Genomic DNA, 16,350 nt, shown 5'->3' with positions numbered 1-16,350 from the left:
CCGGCCCCGGGGGTTTCTCGGTGGCCCGGCCCCGGGGACATTCTCGGTGACCCGGCCCCGGGGGACATTCTCGGTGACCGGGCCCCGGGGGACATTCTCGGTGACCCGGCCCCGGGGGACATTCTCGGTGACCCGGCCCCGGGGACATTCTCGGTGACCCGGCCCCGGGCGACATTCTCGGTGACCGGGCCTCGGGGAGATTCTCGGTGACCCGGCCCCGGGTACATTCTCGGTGACCGGGCCCCGGGGACATTCTCGGTGACCCGGCCCCGGGCGACATTCTCGGTGACCGGGCCCCGGGGACATTCTCGGTGACCCGGCCCCGGGGGACATTCTCGGTGACCCGGCCCCGGGCGACATTCTCGGTGACCGGGCCCCGGGGACATTCTCGGTGACCCGGCCCCGGGGGACATTCTCGGTGACCCGGCCCCGGGGACATTCTCGGTGACCCGGCCCCGGGGACATTCTCGGTGACCCGGCCCCGGGGACATTCTCGGTGACCCGGCCCCGGGGACATTCTCGGTGACCCGGCCCCGGGGACTTTCTCGGTGACCCGGCCCCCGGGACATTCTCGGTGACCCGGCCCCGGGGATATTCTCGGTGACCCGGCCCCGGGGGACATTCTCGGTGACCCGGCCCCGGGGGACATTCTCGGTGACCCGGCCCCGGGGACATTCTCGGTGACCGGGCCCCGGGGACATTCTCGGTGACCCGGCCCCGGGGACATTCTCGGTGACCCGGCCCCGGGGACTTTCTCGGTGACCCGGCCCCCGGGACATTCTCGGTGACCCGGCCCCGGGGATATTCTCGGTGACCCGGCCCCGGGGGACATTCTCGGTGACCCGGCCCCGGGGACATTCTCGGTGACCGGGCCCCGGGGACATTCTCGGTGACCGGGCCCCGGGGACATTCTCGGTGACCCGGCCCCGGGGGTTTCTCGGTGACCCGGCCCCGGGGGTTTCTCGGTGACCCGGCCGCGGGTGTTTCTCGGTGACCCGGCCCCGGGAGTTTCTCGGTGACCCGGCCCCGGGGGTTTCTCGGTGACCCGGCCACGGGTGTTTCTCGGTGACCCGGCCCCGGGAGTTTCTCGGTGACCCGGCCCCGGGAGTTTCTCGGTGACCCGGCCCCGGGAGTTTCTCGGTGACCCGGCCCCGGGAGTTTCTCGGTGACCCGGCCCCGGGGGTTTCTCGGTGACCCGGGCCCCGGAGGACATTCTCGGTGACCCGGCCCCGGGGACATTCTCGGTGACCGGGCCCCGGGGGACATTCTCGGTGACCCGGGCCCCGGGGGACATTCTCGGTGACCCGGCCCCGGGGACATTCTCGGTGACCGGGCCCCGGGGGACATTCTCGGTGACCGGGCGTTTCTCGGTGACCCGGCCGCGGGTGTTTCTCGGTGACCGGGCCCCGGGAGTTTCTCGGTGACCCGGCCCCGGGGGTTTCTCGGTGACCCGGCCCCGGGGACATTCTCGGTGACCGGGCCCCGGGGACATTCTCGGTGACCCGGCCCCGGGGACATTCTCGGTGACCCGGGGACATTCTCGGTGACCCGGCCTCGGGGACATTCTCGGTGACCCAGCCCCGGGAGTTTCTCGGTGACCCGGCCCCGGGAGTTTCTCGGTGACCCGGCCCCGGGGGACATTCTCGGTGACCGGGCCCCGGGGACATTCTCGGTGACCGGGCCCCGGGGACATTCTCGGTGACCGGGCCCCGGGGACATTCTCGGTGACCGGGCCCCGGGGACATTCTCGGTGACCCGGCCCCGGGGACATTCTCGGTGACCCGGCTCCGGGGACATTCTCGGTGACCCGGTCCCGGGGACATTCTCGGTGACACGGGCCCCGGGGGACATTCTCGGTGACCCGGCCCCGGGGGTTTCTCGGTGACGCGGCCCCGGGGACATTCTCGGTGACCCGGCCCCGGGAGTTTCTCGGTGACCGGGCCCCGGGGGACATTCTCGGAGACCCGGCCCCGGGAGTTTCTCGGTGACCGGGCCCCGGGAGTTTCTCGGTGACCCGGCCCCAGGGGGTTCTCGGTGACCGGGCCCCGGGAGTTTCTCGGTGACCGGGCCCCGGGAGTTTCTCGGTGACCGGGCCCCGGGAGTTTCTCAGTGACACGGCCCCGGGGACATCTTCGGTGACCCGGCACCCGGGGACATCCTCGGTGACCCGGCACCCGGGGACATCCTCGGTGGCCCGGCCCCGGGGGTTTCTCGGTGACCCGGCCCCGGGGGTTTCTCGGTGACCCGGCCCCGGGGATTTCTCGGTGACCCGGCCCCGGGAGTTTCTCGGTGACCCGGCCCCGGGAGTTTCTCGGTGACCCGGCCCCGGGAGTTTCTCGGTGACACGGCCCCGGGAGTTTCTCGGTGACACGGTCCCGGGAGTTTCTCGGTGACACGGCCCCGGGAGTTTCTCGGTGACACGGCCACGGGCACATTCTCGGTGACCCGGCCCCGGGAGTTTCTCGGTGACCTGGCCCCTGGGGACATCCTCGGCGACCCGGCCACGGGGACATTCTCGGTGACCCGGCCCCGGGGGTTTCTCGGTGACCCGGCCACGGGGACATTCTCGGTGACCCGGCCCCTGGGGTTTCTCGGTGGCCCGGCCCCGGGGACATTCTCGGTGACCCGGCCCCGGGGGTTTATCGGTGACCCGACCCCGGGGACATTCTCGGTGACCCGGCCCCGGGGGGTTTATCGGTGACCCGACCCCGGGGACATTCTCGGTGACCCGACCCCGGGGACATTCTCGGTGACCCGGCCCCTGGGGTTTTTCTGGGAAAACAGAATATGAGCGTAATCTGGCAAGAGGAATAAACGGGTCATTTTCAGGTTGGCAGGCTGTAACTAGTGGAGTACCGCAAGGATCAGTGCTTGGGCCTCAGCTATTCACAATCTACATCAATGATTTGGATGAGGGGACCAAATGTAATATATCCAAGTTTGCTGATGATACAAAGCTAGGTGGGAATGTAAGTTGTGAGGAGGATGCAAGGAGGCTTCAAGGGGATATAGACAGGCTCAGTGAGTGGGCAAGAACATGGCAAATGGAATATAATGTGGAGAAATGTGAAGTTATCCACTTTGGTGGGAAAAATAGAAAAGCAGAGTATTTTTTAAACGGTGAGAGATTGGGAAATGTTGGTGCTCAGAGGGACCTGGGTGTCCTTGTGCACCAGTCGCTGAAGGTAAGCATGCAGGAACAGCAGGCGGTTAAGAAGGCAAATGGTATGTTGGCCTTCGTAGCGAGAGGGTTCGAGTACAGGAACAAGGATGTCTTGCTGCAGTTGTACAGGGCCTTGGTGAGACCACATCTTGAGTATTGTGTGCAGTTTTGTCGCCTTATCTGAGGAAGGATGTTCTTGCCATGGAAGGAGTGCAGCGAAGATTCACCAGACCGATACCTGGGATGGCAGGAATGACGTATGAAGAGAGATTGGGTCGATTGGGCTTATACTCACTGGAGTTTAGAAGAATGAGAGGGGATCTCATCGAAACTTATAAAATTCTAACAGGACTGGACAGACTAGATGCAGGAAGGATGTTCCCGATGGTCGGGGAGTCCAGAACCAGGGGTCATAGTCTAAGGATAAGGGGAAAGCCATTTAGGACTGAGATGAGGCGGAATTTCTTCACCCAGAGAGTGGTGAACCTGTGGAACTCTCTACCACAGAAGGCAGTGGAGGCCCAGTCAGTGGGTATACTGAAGACAGAGAGGGCCGGTGGAGGCCCAGTCAGTGGGTATACTGAAGACAGAGGGGGCTGTGGAGGCCCAGTCAGTGGGTATACTGAAGACAGAGAGGGCGGTGGAGGCCCAGTCAGTGGGTATACTGAAGACAGAGAGGGGCTGTGGAGGCCCAGTCAGTGGGTATACTGAAGACAGAGAGGGCGGTGGAGGCCCAGTCAGTGGGTATACTGAAGACAGAGAGGGGCGGTGGAGGCCCAGTCAGTGGGTATACTGAAGACAGAGAGGGCCGGTGGAGGCCCAGTCAGTGGGTATACTGAAGACAGAGAGGGCCGGTGGAGGCCCAGTCAGTGGGTATACTGAAGACAGAGAGGGCCGGTGGAGGCCCAGTCAGTGGTTATACTGAAGACAGAGAGGGGCGGTGGAGGCCCAGTCAGTGGGTATACTGAAGACAGAGAGGGCGGTGGGGGCCCAGTCAGTGGGTATACTGAAGACAGAGGGGGCCGGTGGAGGCCCAGTCAGTGGGTATACTGAAGACAGAGAGGGCGGTGGGGGCCCAGTCAGTGGGTATACTGAAGACAGAGAGGGGCGGTGGAGGCCCAGTCAGTGGGTATACTGAAGACAGAGGGGGCCGGTGGAGGCCCAGTCAGTGGGTATACTGAAGACAGAGAGGGCGGTGGGGGCCCAGTCAGTGGGTATACTGAAGACAGAGAGGGCCGGTGGAGGCCCAGTCAGTGGGTATACTGAAGACAGAGAGGGCCGGTGGAGGCCCAGTCAGTGGGTATACTGAAGACAGAGAGGGGCGGTGGAGGCCCAGTCAGTGGGTATACTGAAGACAGAGAGGGCGGTGGAGGCCCAGTCAGTGGGTATACTGAAGACAGAGAGGGCGGTGGGGGCCCAGTCAGTGGGTATACTGAAGACAGAGAGGGCCGGTGGAGGCCCAGTCAGTGGGTATACTGAAGACAGAGAGGGCCAGTGGAGGCCCAATCAGTGGGTATACTGAAGACAGAGAGGGGCTGTGGAGGCCCAGTCAGTGGGTATACTGAAGACAGGGAGGGCGGTGGAGGCCCAGTCAGTGGGTATACTGAAGACAGAGAGGGCGGTGGAGGCCCAGTCAGTGGGTATACTGAAGACAGAGAGGGCCGGTGGAGGCCCAGTCAGTGGGTATACTGAAGACAGAGAGGGGCGGTGGAGGCCCAGTCAGTGGGTATACTGAAGACAGAGAGGGCAGTGGAGGCCCAGTCAGTGGGTATACTGAAGACAGAGAGGGCGGTGGGGGCCCAGTCAGTGGGTATACTGAAGACAGGGAGGGCGGTGGAGGCCCAGTCAGTGGGTATACTGAAGACAGAGAGGGGCGGTGGAGGCCCAGTCAGTGGGTATACTGAAGACAGAGAGGGGCGGTGGAGGCCCAGTCAGTGGGTATACTGAAGACAGAGAGGGGCGGTGGAGGCCCAGTCAGTGGGTATACTGAAGACAGAGAGGGCGGTGGGGGCCCAGTCAGTGGGTATACTGAAGACAGAGAGGGCAGTGGAGGCCCAGTCAGTGGGTATACTGAAGACAGAGAGGGCGGTGGGGGCCCAGTCAGTGGGTATACTGAAGACAGGGAGGGCGGTGGAGGCCCAGTCAGTGGGTATACTGAAGACAGAGAGGGCCGGTGGAGGCCCAGTCAGTGGGTATACTGAAGACAGGGAGGGCGGTGGGGGCCCAGTCAGTGGGTATACTGAAGACAGGGAGGGCGGTGGGGGCCCAGTCAGTGGGTATACTGAAGACAGGGAGGGCGGTGGGGGCCCAGTCAGTGGGTATACTGAAGACAGGGAGGGCCGGTGGAGGCCCAGTCAGTGGGTATACTGAAGACAGAGAGGGCGGTGGGGGCCCAGTCAGTGGGTATACTGAAGACAGGGAGGGCCGGTGGAGGCCCAGTCAGTGGGTATACTGAAGACAGAGAGGGGCGGTGGAGGCCCAGTCAGTGGGTATACTGAAGACAGAGAGGGCCGGTGGAGGCCCAGTCAGTGGGTATACTGAAGACAGGGAGGGTGGTGGAGGCCCAGTCAGTGGGTATACTGAAGACAGAGAGGGGCGGTGGAGGCCCAGTCAGTGGGTATACTGAAGACAGAGAGGGGCGGTGGAGGCCCAGTCAGTGGGTATACTGAAGACAGAGAGGGCAGTGGAGGCCCAGTCAGTGGGTATACTGAAGACAGAGAGGGCGGTGGGGGCCCAGTCAGTGGGTATACTGAAGACAGAGAGGGCCGGTGGGGGCCCAGTCAGTGGGTATACTGAAGACAGAGAGGGCCGGTGGAGGCCCAGTCAGTGGGTATACTGAAGACAGGGAGGGCGGTGGAGGCCCAGTCAGTGGGTATACTGAAGACAGAGAGGGGCGGTGGGGGCCCAGTCAGTGGGTATACTGAAGACCGAGAGGGCGGTGGGGGCCCAGTCAGTGGGTATACTGAAGACAGGGAGGGCCGGTGGAGGCCCAGTCAGTGGGTATACTGAAGACAGGGAGGGCCGGTGGAGGCCCAGTCAGTGGGTATACTGAAGACAGAGAGGGCGGTGGGGGCCCAGTCAGTGGGTATACTGAAGACAGAGAGGGGCGGTGGAGGCCCAGTCAGTGGGTATACTGAAGACAGAGAGGGCTGTGGAGGCCCAGTCAGTGGGTATACTGAAGACAGGGAGGGCCGGTGGAGGCCCAGTCAGTGGGTATACTGAAGACAGGGAGGGCCGGTGGAGGCCCAGTCAGTGGGTATACTGAAGACAGAGAGGGCGGTGGGGGCCCAGTCAGTGGGTATACTGAAGACAGAGAGGGGCGGTGGAGGCCCAGTCAGTGGGTATACTGAAGACAGAGAGGGCTGTGGAGGCCCAGTCAGTGGGTATACTGAAGACAGGGAGGGCCGGTGGAGGCCCAGTCAGTGGGTATACTGAAGACAGAGAGGGCGGTGGAGGCCCAGTCAGTGGGTATACTGAAGACAGGGAGGGCGGTGGAGGCCCAGTCAGTGGGTATACTGAAGACAGAGAGGGCGGTGGGGGCCCAGTCAGTGGGTATACTGAAGACAGGGAGGGCGGTGGAGGCCCAGTCAGTGGGTATACTGAAGACAGAGAGGGCGGTGGGGGCCCAGTCAGTGGGTATACTGAAGACAGGGAGGGCGGTGGAGGCCCAGTCAGTGGGTATACTGAAGACAGAGAGGGCGGTGGAGGCCCAGTCAGTGGGTATACTGAAGACAGAGAGGGCCGGTGGAGGCCCAGTCAGTGGGTATACTGAAGACAGAGAGGGCCGGTGGAGGCCCAGTCAGTGGGTATACTGAAGACAGAGAGGGCGGTGGAGGCCCAGTCAGTGGGTATACTGAAGACAGAGAGGGCCGGTGGAGGCCCAGTCAGTGGGTATACTGAAGACAGAGAGGGCTGTGGAGGCCCAGTCAGTGGGTATACTGAAGACAGAGAGGGCCGGTGGAGGCCCAGTCAGTGGGTATACTGAAGACAGAGAGGGCAGTGGAGGCCCAGTCAGTGGGTATACTGAAGACAGAGAGGGCGGTGGGGGCCCAGTCAGTGGGTATACTGAAGACAGAGAGGGCTGTGGAGGCCCAGTCAGTGGGTATACTGAAGACAGAGAGGGCGGTGGGGGCCCAGTCAGTGGGTATACTGAAGACAGAGAGGGCCGGTGGAGGCCCAGTCAGTGGGTATACTGAAGACAGGGAGGGCCGGTGGAGGCCCAGTCAGTGGGTATACTGAAGACAGGGAGGGCCGGTGGAGGCCCAGTCAGTGGGTATACTGAAGACAGAGAGGGCGGTGGGGGCCCAGTCAGTGGGTATACTGAAGACAGAGAGGGGCGGTGGAGGCCCAGTCAGTGGGTATACTGAAGACAGAGAGGGCTGTGGAGGCCCAGTCAGTGGGTATACTGAAGACAGAGAGGGGCGGTGGAGGCCCAGTCAGTGGGTATACTGAAGACAGAGAGGGCGGTGGAGGCCCAGTCAGTGGGTATACTGAAGACAGAGAGGGGCGGTGGAGGCCCAGTCAGTGGGTATACTGAAGACAGAGAGGGCGGTGGAGGCCCAGTCAGTGGGTATACTGAAGACAGAGAGGGCGGTGGGGGCCCAGTCAGTGGGTATACTGAAGACAGAGAGGGCCGGTGGGGGCCCAGTCAGTGGGTATACTGAAGACAGAGAGGGCGGTGGGGGCCCAGTCAGTGGGTATACTGAAGACAGAGAGGGGCGGTGGAGGCCCAGTCAGTGGGTATACTGAAGACAGAGAGGGCCGGTGGGGGCCCAGTCAGTGGGTATACTGAAGACAGAGAGGGCCGGTGGAGGCCCAGTCAGTGGGTATACTGAAGACAGAGAGGGCCGGTGGAGGCCCAGTCAGTGGGTATACTGAAGACAGAGAGGGCGGTGGAGGCCCAGTCAGTGGGTATACTGAAGACCGAGAGGGCGGTGGAGGCCCAGTCAGTGGGTATACTGAAGACAGAGAGGGCGGTGGGGGCCCAGTCAGTGGGTATACTGAAGACAGAGAGGGCTGTGGAGGCCCAGTCAGTGGGTATACTGAAGACAGAGACAGGCTGAGCTCCTGCTCCGGACTCTCCGGCTCTCACTGTCTCCCCGCTCTTACCCCGCTCGCCACTCTCCTCCTGCGGCCTGGCGCCGGCTCTCAGGCCCGGGTTGAGGCCGGGCTCCTCAATCCTCTGGCGGCTGCTGTCGGGCTGGGACTCGGACTCGGAGTCGGGAAGCCGCCGCTTCATGGTGCGGGTCCGGCTCCGGCTCCGGCTCCGGGGGCGGCTCCCGGGACTAGGCCTGCAGCCTCGGGCCTCGAGTTCTCGCTCCAACCGCGCCGCTCCCGCCGCAACTTCCGCGCATGCGCCAGGACCTCTCACCCCCGCCGCGCAACGACCAATCAGCGGGCAGGGGGCTGGCCCCGCCCCCTCGGGATTACAGACACGCCCCATCTGCAGGCCCCGCCCCCTCCCCTGTCCAGGCCCCGCCCCCTCAGGACAACGGACACGCCCAATCTGTAGGCCCCGCCCCTATCCAGGTCCACCTCCTCTTCAGGCCCCGCCCCCTCCTCAGGCCCCACCCCCTCTCTGGCCCCGCCCCCTCTTGGGACGTCCTGAAGGGCCCCGCCCCCTCCTCAGGCCCCGCCCCCTCTCTGGTCCCGCCCCACCCCTCCTCCAGCCCCACCCCTCCGCAGGCCCCGCCCCCTCCTCAGGCCCCGCCCCTCTCCAGGCCCCGCCTCCTCTCCAGGGTCGGCCTCCTCTCTGAGCCCCGCCCCCTCCTCCGGCCCCACCCCTCTCCAGGCCCCGCCCTCTCTCTGGGCCTTCCTGAAGGGCCGTGTCCAGAATTGGTTTCTCATTAGTTTACGGGATGTGGGCATCGTTGGCAAGGCCGGCATTTATTGCCCATCCCTAATTGCCCCTTGAGAAGGTGGTGGTGAGCCGCCTCCTTGAACCACTGCAGTCCGTGTGGTGAAGGTACTCCCACAGTGCTGTTAGGGAGGGAGTTCCAGGATTCTGACCCAGTGACGATGAAGGATTGGCCGATATATTCCCAAGCTGACCTCTACCGTGCGGAAGCTGAACGCCAACTCTCCAACACCTCCTCCTACCTCCGCCTGGACCATGACCCCACTAGCAAACATCAAACCACCGTTTCCAAGACTGTCACTGACCTCATCTCCTCTGGAGATCTTCCCCCCGCTGCCACCAACCTCATAGTTCCCCAACCCCGCACAGCCCGCTTCTACCTCCTCCCCAAGATCCACAAACAGGACAGCCCTGGTAGACCCATCGTTTCAGCCTGTTCTTGCCCCACGGAACTTATCTTTTCCTATCTTGACTCTATCTTTTCTCCCCTTGTCCAATCTCTTCCCACCTACATCCGCGACTCTTCGGACACCCTCCGCCACTTTAACAGTTTCCAGTTTCCTGGCCCTAGCCGTCTCCTTTTCACCATGGACGTACAATCCCTCTACACCTCCATCCCCCACCAGGATGGCTTGAGGGCGCTCCGCTTCTTCCTTGAACAGAGGCCCGACCAGTCCCCATCCACCACTACCCTCCTCCGCCTGGCTGAACTTGTTCTCACATTGAACAACTTCTCCTTTAACTCCACTCATTTCCTCCAAATTAAAGGTGTTGCTATGGGAACCCGCATGGGTCCTAGCTATGCCTGCCTTTTCGTGGGATATGTGGAACATTCTTTGTTCCAGTCCTACTCAGGTCCCCTCCCTCACCTCTTTTTCCGGTACATTGATGACTGTATTGGTGCCGTTTCCTGCTCTCGCCCCGAACTAGACAATTTCATTCACTTTGCCTCCAATTTCTACCCTTCCCTCACCTTCACATGGTCCATATCCGACTCTTCCCTTCCCTTCCTCGACTTCTCCGTCTCCATCTCTGGGGATAGGTTATTGACAAACATTCACTACAAGCGCACTGACTCCCACAGCTACCTGGGCTACACTTACTCCCACCCCGCCTCCTGTAAGTGTTGTGTATGTACCTTTAAGAGAATAACTGGTCTCAGACTGCAGTACCGGCAGTGACCACCCCTGTATAAAAGGCGCTAGTAAGCCTCTGTAGTTTCAGTTTTCCCGATTGACTCCTTTCAGTAAAGACTTGTTTTGTTCAACTCCTGCTGTCCGTGTCTCAATCATACACGGACATAATACTGGCGACAAGCAGATACGAACTTACCTACAGTCTGCACCACCTCCTGGGATCCATTCCTGAAGCGAAGTGAGCAGAGGTTGAGGCCAGAAGGAAGAAAGAAGCAGTAGAAACGGGCGTCGACCGTGGGCATCCGCCCCTGAGTTAGCGGAGTTGAAGATTGCTGGAGAGGTTGTCGAAAGCGGGGCCTGGTTCCTGTCGACGGTGCTTCAGCTAATCGGGCTGGTGGCAGGTAGTACACTGATCCTTCCTGGGCTGCGGCGTTCGCGAACTCGAGCGGGTGGCTTGCAACGGGGCCGAGCAGCGTTGTCGGGAAGAGGAGAGAGAGAGGGTGGAGCACACAGGGCGCGGCCGGTGCTACGAAGCCGGGCTGCGTATAGACCCGAGAAGAGGGAGGCAAGAGTCCCACAGGGTTGTTCCACGACGGGAAAATAATAAAAAAAAGAAATATTAAACGCGCAGGAAACCGCGAGGAGCTGCAGGTTGCAACGGAAACCGCGGAAAGCAGCGCTAGCAACAGCGGGGAAGAAGGCAAAAGCGCGGGAGGCGCCATCTTAATCAGCGGGGGAAGAAGGCAAAGCGCGGTAGGCGCCATTTTGTTAAATCGGGGAAGAAGGCAAAGCGCGGGAGGCGCCATTTTAGATTTTCAAGATGCCGAAGACTGGCTGTATCACTGCCTTTGATAATACAATAGAGGACTGGACCACGTATGTGGAAAGAGTCGAGGTATATTGCGAGGCAAACGAAATAGCCGATGAGAAAAAGGCATCGGCATTGCTAAACTTAATGGGCGCTAGAACGTACGGCCTATTGCGGGACCTGATTACTCCAGCCAAACCAAAGGCGAAGAGTTTTAACGAAATTGTTGCTGTCCTACAGGAACACCTAAACCCTGCACCGCTGTTGATAGCCGAAAGATTTAAATTCCACAGGAGAACTCAGCATAAAGATGAGAGCAATGCTGAGTACCTTACGGAACTACGCAAGCTATCAAAGCACTGCCAGTTCGGAGCAGGACTGGCAGATACACTACGGGACAAATTTGTCTGTGGACTCCTGAGTGAAGGAACACAGAAGAAGTTACTTTCAGAGAAAGAGCTGACGCTAGATAAGGCTTTCAGCGTGGCAGTATCGTACGAAGCAGCAGCCAGGGGAGCTGCGGAAATTCAACAAAAGCCACAGGAATACTGTCGTGTCCGTGTGTTGATAAAGACACTGAAGACAGGAGTTGGTTCATAGGTATTTACTAAGCAAAGTCTGGGGGGGGGTTCTAACGGATATACACAATATACAGGCTTATATAGCCCGAGTGGCAATTACCGGCATTGCAGCACACCTGGGGCTCTTAAAGGCACATACACTACAATTCCTCCCCTTTTAGCTAACCAGTACATCATATTTTAAGTAATTATTAATTACATGTTATAAGCAAAATAATATACATTGCTGTAGTTAATTAATTATAAGTCAGTCTTTCAGGAGGCTTCCTGACTCGGTCCGGATAACACCTCGGGGGTGTAGTAGTTTCTGGTGGTGTAGTAGGTTCTTCTGGCAAGGCTGATTCGGCTTGAATGCCAGTGTCGGGTTCATCGGGTTCCAGTATCACCGGATCGGAGGTAGATATGGGTATCTCTACTTCATCATTAGATGTATAGAATTGTGGTGTAGGTTGTCCCTTTTCGGATGACTTTATGATTTGGTCAGCATGGCGCCTTATTATGCTTTCTCCGATGTCCACGGTATACATCAGTGGTCCTAGTCGTGTGCAGATAGTTCCAGGCTGCCATTTCTCGGTACGGTAGTCCCGGGCCAAAACTTGTTGACCTATCTGGAAGGTTCTAGTTGGCCTTTCATTCATGCCTTGAAACTGCCGGTTCTCCACGTCCCTTCTGATGTTGGGCTTGACCAAATCCAGCCGGCATCTTAGGTTTCTATTGAAGAACATCATGGCGGGAGTTTGGTTGGTAACCATATGTGTTGCATTCCTGTATGCGAATAATAAGTTATCCACCTTGTGCTGAAGTTTTATGTCTTCATTACCCATGGCTTTATGGCCTTCTTGAAGGTCTGGACAAACCTTTCAGCCAATCCATTGGTGGCGGGATGGTATGGGGCAGACGTGTAGTGCTTAACCCCATTGTTTTTTAAGAACTTTCTGAATTCTTCGGACACAAATTGCGGTCCATTATCAGAACATATCTGTTCCGGCAGCCCATTCCTGGCAAATATGGTCCTTAATACTGTGATGGTTTTTTCCGTGGTGGTGGAGGACATCTTTATTACCTCCAGCCACTTGGAGTGTGCATCAACCGCGATTAAGAACATTGAGTCCATAAATGGACCAGCAAAGTCGATGTGCACCCTTTGCCAGGGAGATGAGGGCCACTCCCATGGATGTAGAGGGGCTTGTGGTGGAGCGTTTTGGACCTTCTGGCATCCTAGGCAGCTCTTGGTCATTTCTTTGATGTCTCCATCGATACCTGGCCACCATACAAACGCCCTAGCTAGGTTCTTCATTTTCACTCCACCCAGATGCCCCTCGTGAAGCTCCTTTAGCACTTTATCCTGGAGTTTGGGTGGAATTACCACTCTGGATCCACACATCAAGGTTCCTCGGCACACTGACAGCTGTTCTCTTCTTTGCGAGAATGCTGGCAACAGTGGTTCGCCATGTGCTGGCCATCCCTTCACTGTTAAATCGTAGACCCATGAGAGAGTCCGGTCATTTCTCGTCTCCCTTTCAATGGCAGAATTTGTTACTGGTAGACATTCCACTATGGTAGAGTGGAACATCTCTACTGGGTCTACTGTAGGTGCCTCTTCTACCGTTGGCAACGGTAGGCGCAATAAACCGTCAGCATTCCCATGCTGTTTTGATCCTTTGTATTCTATGTTGTATTGGTGTGCCCCTAGAAAAAGGGACCACCTCTGCAGCCTTTGCGCTGTCATAATGGGAACACCTTTTTTAGGGTTAAATATGGAGATGAGGGGTTGATGGTCAGTCAACAAGGTAAATTTTTGTCCGTGTAGGTAATGGTTGAATTTCTTCACTCCCCATACCAGGCTGAGTGCTTACCTGTCGATTTGGGCATAGTTACGCTCAGCTGAGTTTAATGAGCGTGACACAAAAACTATCGGCCGTTTTGAGCCATCAGGGAATTTATGGGATAATACTGCTCCTATGCCGTAAGGGGATGCATCGCACGCCAGTCTGATTGGCAGTGATGGGTTGTAATGAGCCAAAACTTCTTCGGATGTGATTAAGTCTTTGCATTTATGGAAGGCACGTTTACACTCTTCGTTCCAATTCCAAATCACTCCTGTTTGTAGAAGTTCATTAAGAGGGTGTAGAAGAGTTGATAAGTTCTGCAAAAATTTATGATAGTAATTTATTAATCCCAGGAACGACCTTAATTGTGAAACATTTTCAGGTGCTGGGGCTTTTATGACCGCTTCAATTTTTTCAGGTGACTTATGCAACCCTGCATTATTAATTATGTGGCCACAATATGATATCTGATTTTGGAAAAATTCGCACTTGGGGCGATTCGCTCGTAGGCCCCGTTCTTTCAGCCTAGTGAGCACCTGCTCCAAATTGGCAAGGTGCTTGTTGTCGTTTTCTCCTGTTACAAGGATGTCATCTAGGTAGCATTGAGTCCCCGGAATCCCTTGCAGGACTTGCTCCATAGCTCTTTGCCAGATAGCTAGAGCTGATGCTACTCCAAAAACCAGTCGATTGTACTGGTACAGGCCTTTGTGTGTGTTTATCGTGAGATACTTTTTAGAGGCCTCCTCAACCTCCATCTGTAGATATGCCTGTGCCAAGTCAATTTTGGTGAAACGTTTCCCTCCGGATAGTGAGGCGAAAATATCTTCTATCCTCGGAAGAGGATACTGTACTGTGTGAAGGACCGGGTTTACAGTCACCTTGAAGTCTCCACAGATGCGAATTTTTCTCTGTTCTTCAGATTTATCTTTATTCAATGCTTTTTTCATGACTGGAACGATGGGTGTTGCCCACTCGCTCCAATCTATTTTGGATAATACGCCTGCTTTTTCCAAATTCTCCAGCTCTGCCTCGACTGCTGGACGTATTGCGTATGGCACCGGTCTTGCCTTAAAAAATTTGGGAATTGCTGCATCTTCCACTTTTATTGAGGCAGTGATGCCTTTCAAGGTTCCTAGTTTCTCTTGAAACACTTCTTTGGCGTTGGCCAAGATGTCTTTTAATCGTTCAGGTATGATGTCATCATTGTTTTTTTTCTCACTGGTCACCGTCAGTGCCTGAATGGAGTGCCAGTCTAAACGTATCTTTCTGATCCATTCACGTCCCAACAACGGTGGACCACCATTTTGTAGAATGTATAAATACAACTTTTGTATTTCTTTGCCGTTGTATACAACAGGCACCCTTATTTTTCCTTTGGGGTATACTTTCTGCCCCATATATGTTTTTAAGATAATGGATGTGTCTTTTAGAGGTATATGCGAAAATAGCCTCTCGTAATCCCGTCGATTTATTACGGTTAGAGCTGATCCTGTATCTAGCTCCATTTTAACTGGGGACCCTGCTATCGTGAGGGTAACCCAAATGGTTTGGTTATCATCTTTGGCAAGTACATTATGTAATTTGAGACAGCTTAGTCTCTTGTTTTCGAAGTCGCTATCGCTCTTCTGGTCTTCGGAGCTACTGTCCGACATCATTTGTACCTTCCTGTACTTTTCTTTATTGATTTTTTTTTTCTGTCTGTGGATTTATTTTGTCCAGATCGGCATACCCGTGCAATGTGTCCAATCTTTCCGCATTGTCTGCATGCTTTGTCCTTGAACCAGCAGTCCCGCTGGTTATGGGTGGATCTGCCGCAGCGATAACATCTTTCGAAACCCTGTGTCATTTCATGGGTGCCGAAGTCCTGTGTCTTTTGTTGTATCTCTGCAGCTCCTCTTGCTGCTGCTTTGTATGATACAGCCATACTGAAAGCTTTGTCCAATGTTAAATCTTTTTCAGAAAGCAGCCTTTTTTGTGTTCCTTCACTTAAGAGACCGCAAACGAATTTGTCTCGAAGATAATCTGAAAGTCCTGCCCCGAATTGGCAGTACTTTGATAGCTTTCTTAATTCGGTTAGGTAATCAGCGTTACTTTCATTTTTGTGTTGATTTCTCTTGAAGAACTTGAATCATTCCGCTATCAGCAGTGGTGTTGGGTTTAAGTGCTCCTGCAGGGTATCAACAATTTCTTTAAAATTCTTGTCCTTTGGTTTGGCTGGAGTGATTAAATTTCGTAACAGCCCGTATGCCTTTGCGCCCATTAGGTTCAGAAGTACTGAAGCTTTTTTTTCATCTTCTATTCCATTTGCAGTGCAATATACCTCTACTCTTTCCACGTATGTGGTCCAATCCTCTATTTCGCTATCAAAACCATCAATATTGCCAGACTTAGGCATTTCAGAAAAGATATGGCGCTTCCCGTGCTTTCCCGCCGCTGCTGCCGATGACAACGCTGTTTACTGCGGTTTCCGTTTAAAAAAAAAAAAATTATTTACTGTTGGAGACTCGTTCCCGCCGGAGTTTCTCTCCAGGTCTGAATGCTGACCTGCTTGCCGCGCCAGCCGTCTCCCAAGTGCTCCCTCCCAGTCCGTTATTGCTTGCCTCCGATTTCGCTGCCTGTCTCAGCTGTAGAGCCAGTCGCTGGAGCCCCAGCCTGACGCCCAGGAAGGATTAGCGGAGTACCTGCCACCAGCTTGGCCAGCTGGTGAAACCACGGCTTCTCTCACTTCCTTGAGTCTTCTGGACGCCCGAGGAATCGATGTCCTTGAGGTGCTGCCGAATTGCAGGTAAGTCCGTGAAATAAAGAATAGATTTGCCTTTCTAATCTAGGCTTTATTAACTTAAAAATCCTGTAGCACATCTTCAACACCCAGTCCCAACTAAAGGCTGGAAAGAACTGAATTTAAGATGGCCACCACAAATCACATGACATCAACTACCAATGAGATTACAACATATATCCCAAGGCAGGAAACAA

The 16,350-nt window shown here is 56.6% G+C and overlaps 1 protein-coding gene across 1 annotated transcript in view; it reads right to left on the bottom strand.

Moving 5' to 3' along the window:
• cmtr1 (cap methyltransferase 1) overlaps positions 1–8,542 on the bottom strand; it is a 155,269-nt gene extending 146,727 nt beyond the window's left edge. The window contains 1 exon segment of the mRNA XM_085998153.1: positions 8,273–8,542. Within this exon segment, the coding sequence (XP_085854279.1) occupies positions 8,273–8,402 (130 nt within the window). The 5' untranslated portion in view covers positions 8,403–8,542.
• Between the last annotated feature and the right edge of the window lie 7,808 nt (positions 8,543–16,350).

Source organism: Somniosus microcephalus, chromosome 9 (genome assembly GCF_052327205.1).
Source record: "Somniosus microcephalus isolate GS21.2 chromosome 9, FLI_Smic_1.0, whole genome shotgun sequence".
Lineage (NCBI taxonomy): Eukaryota > Metazoa > Chordata > Chondrichthyes > Squaliformes > Somniosidae > Somniosus > Somniosus microcephalus.
The sequence above is the reverse complement of the archived record's forward strand: the minus strand, read 5'-3'. Positions and strand labels throughout refer to the sequence as shown.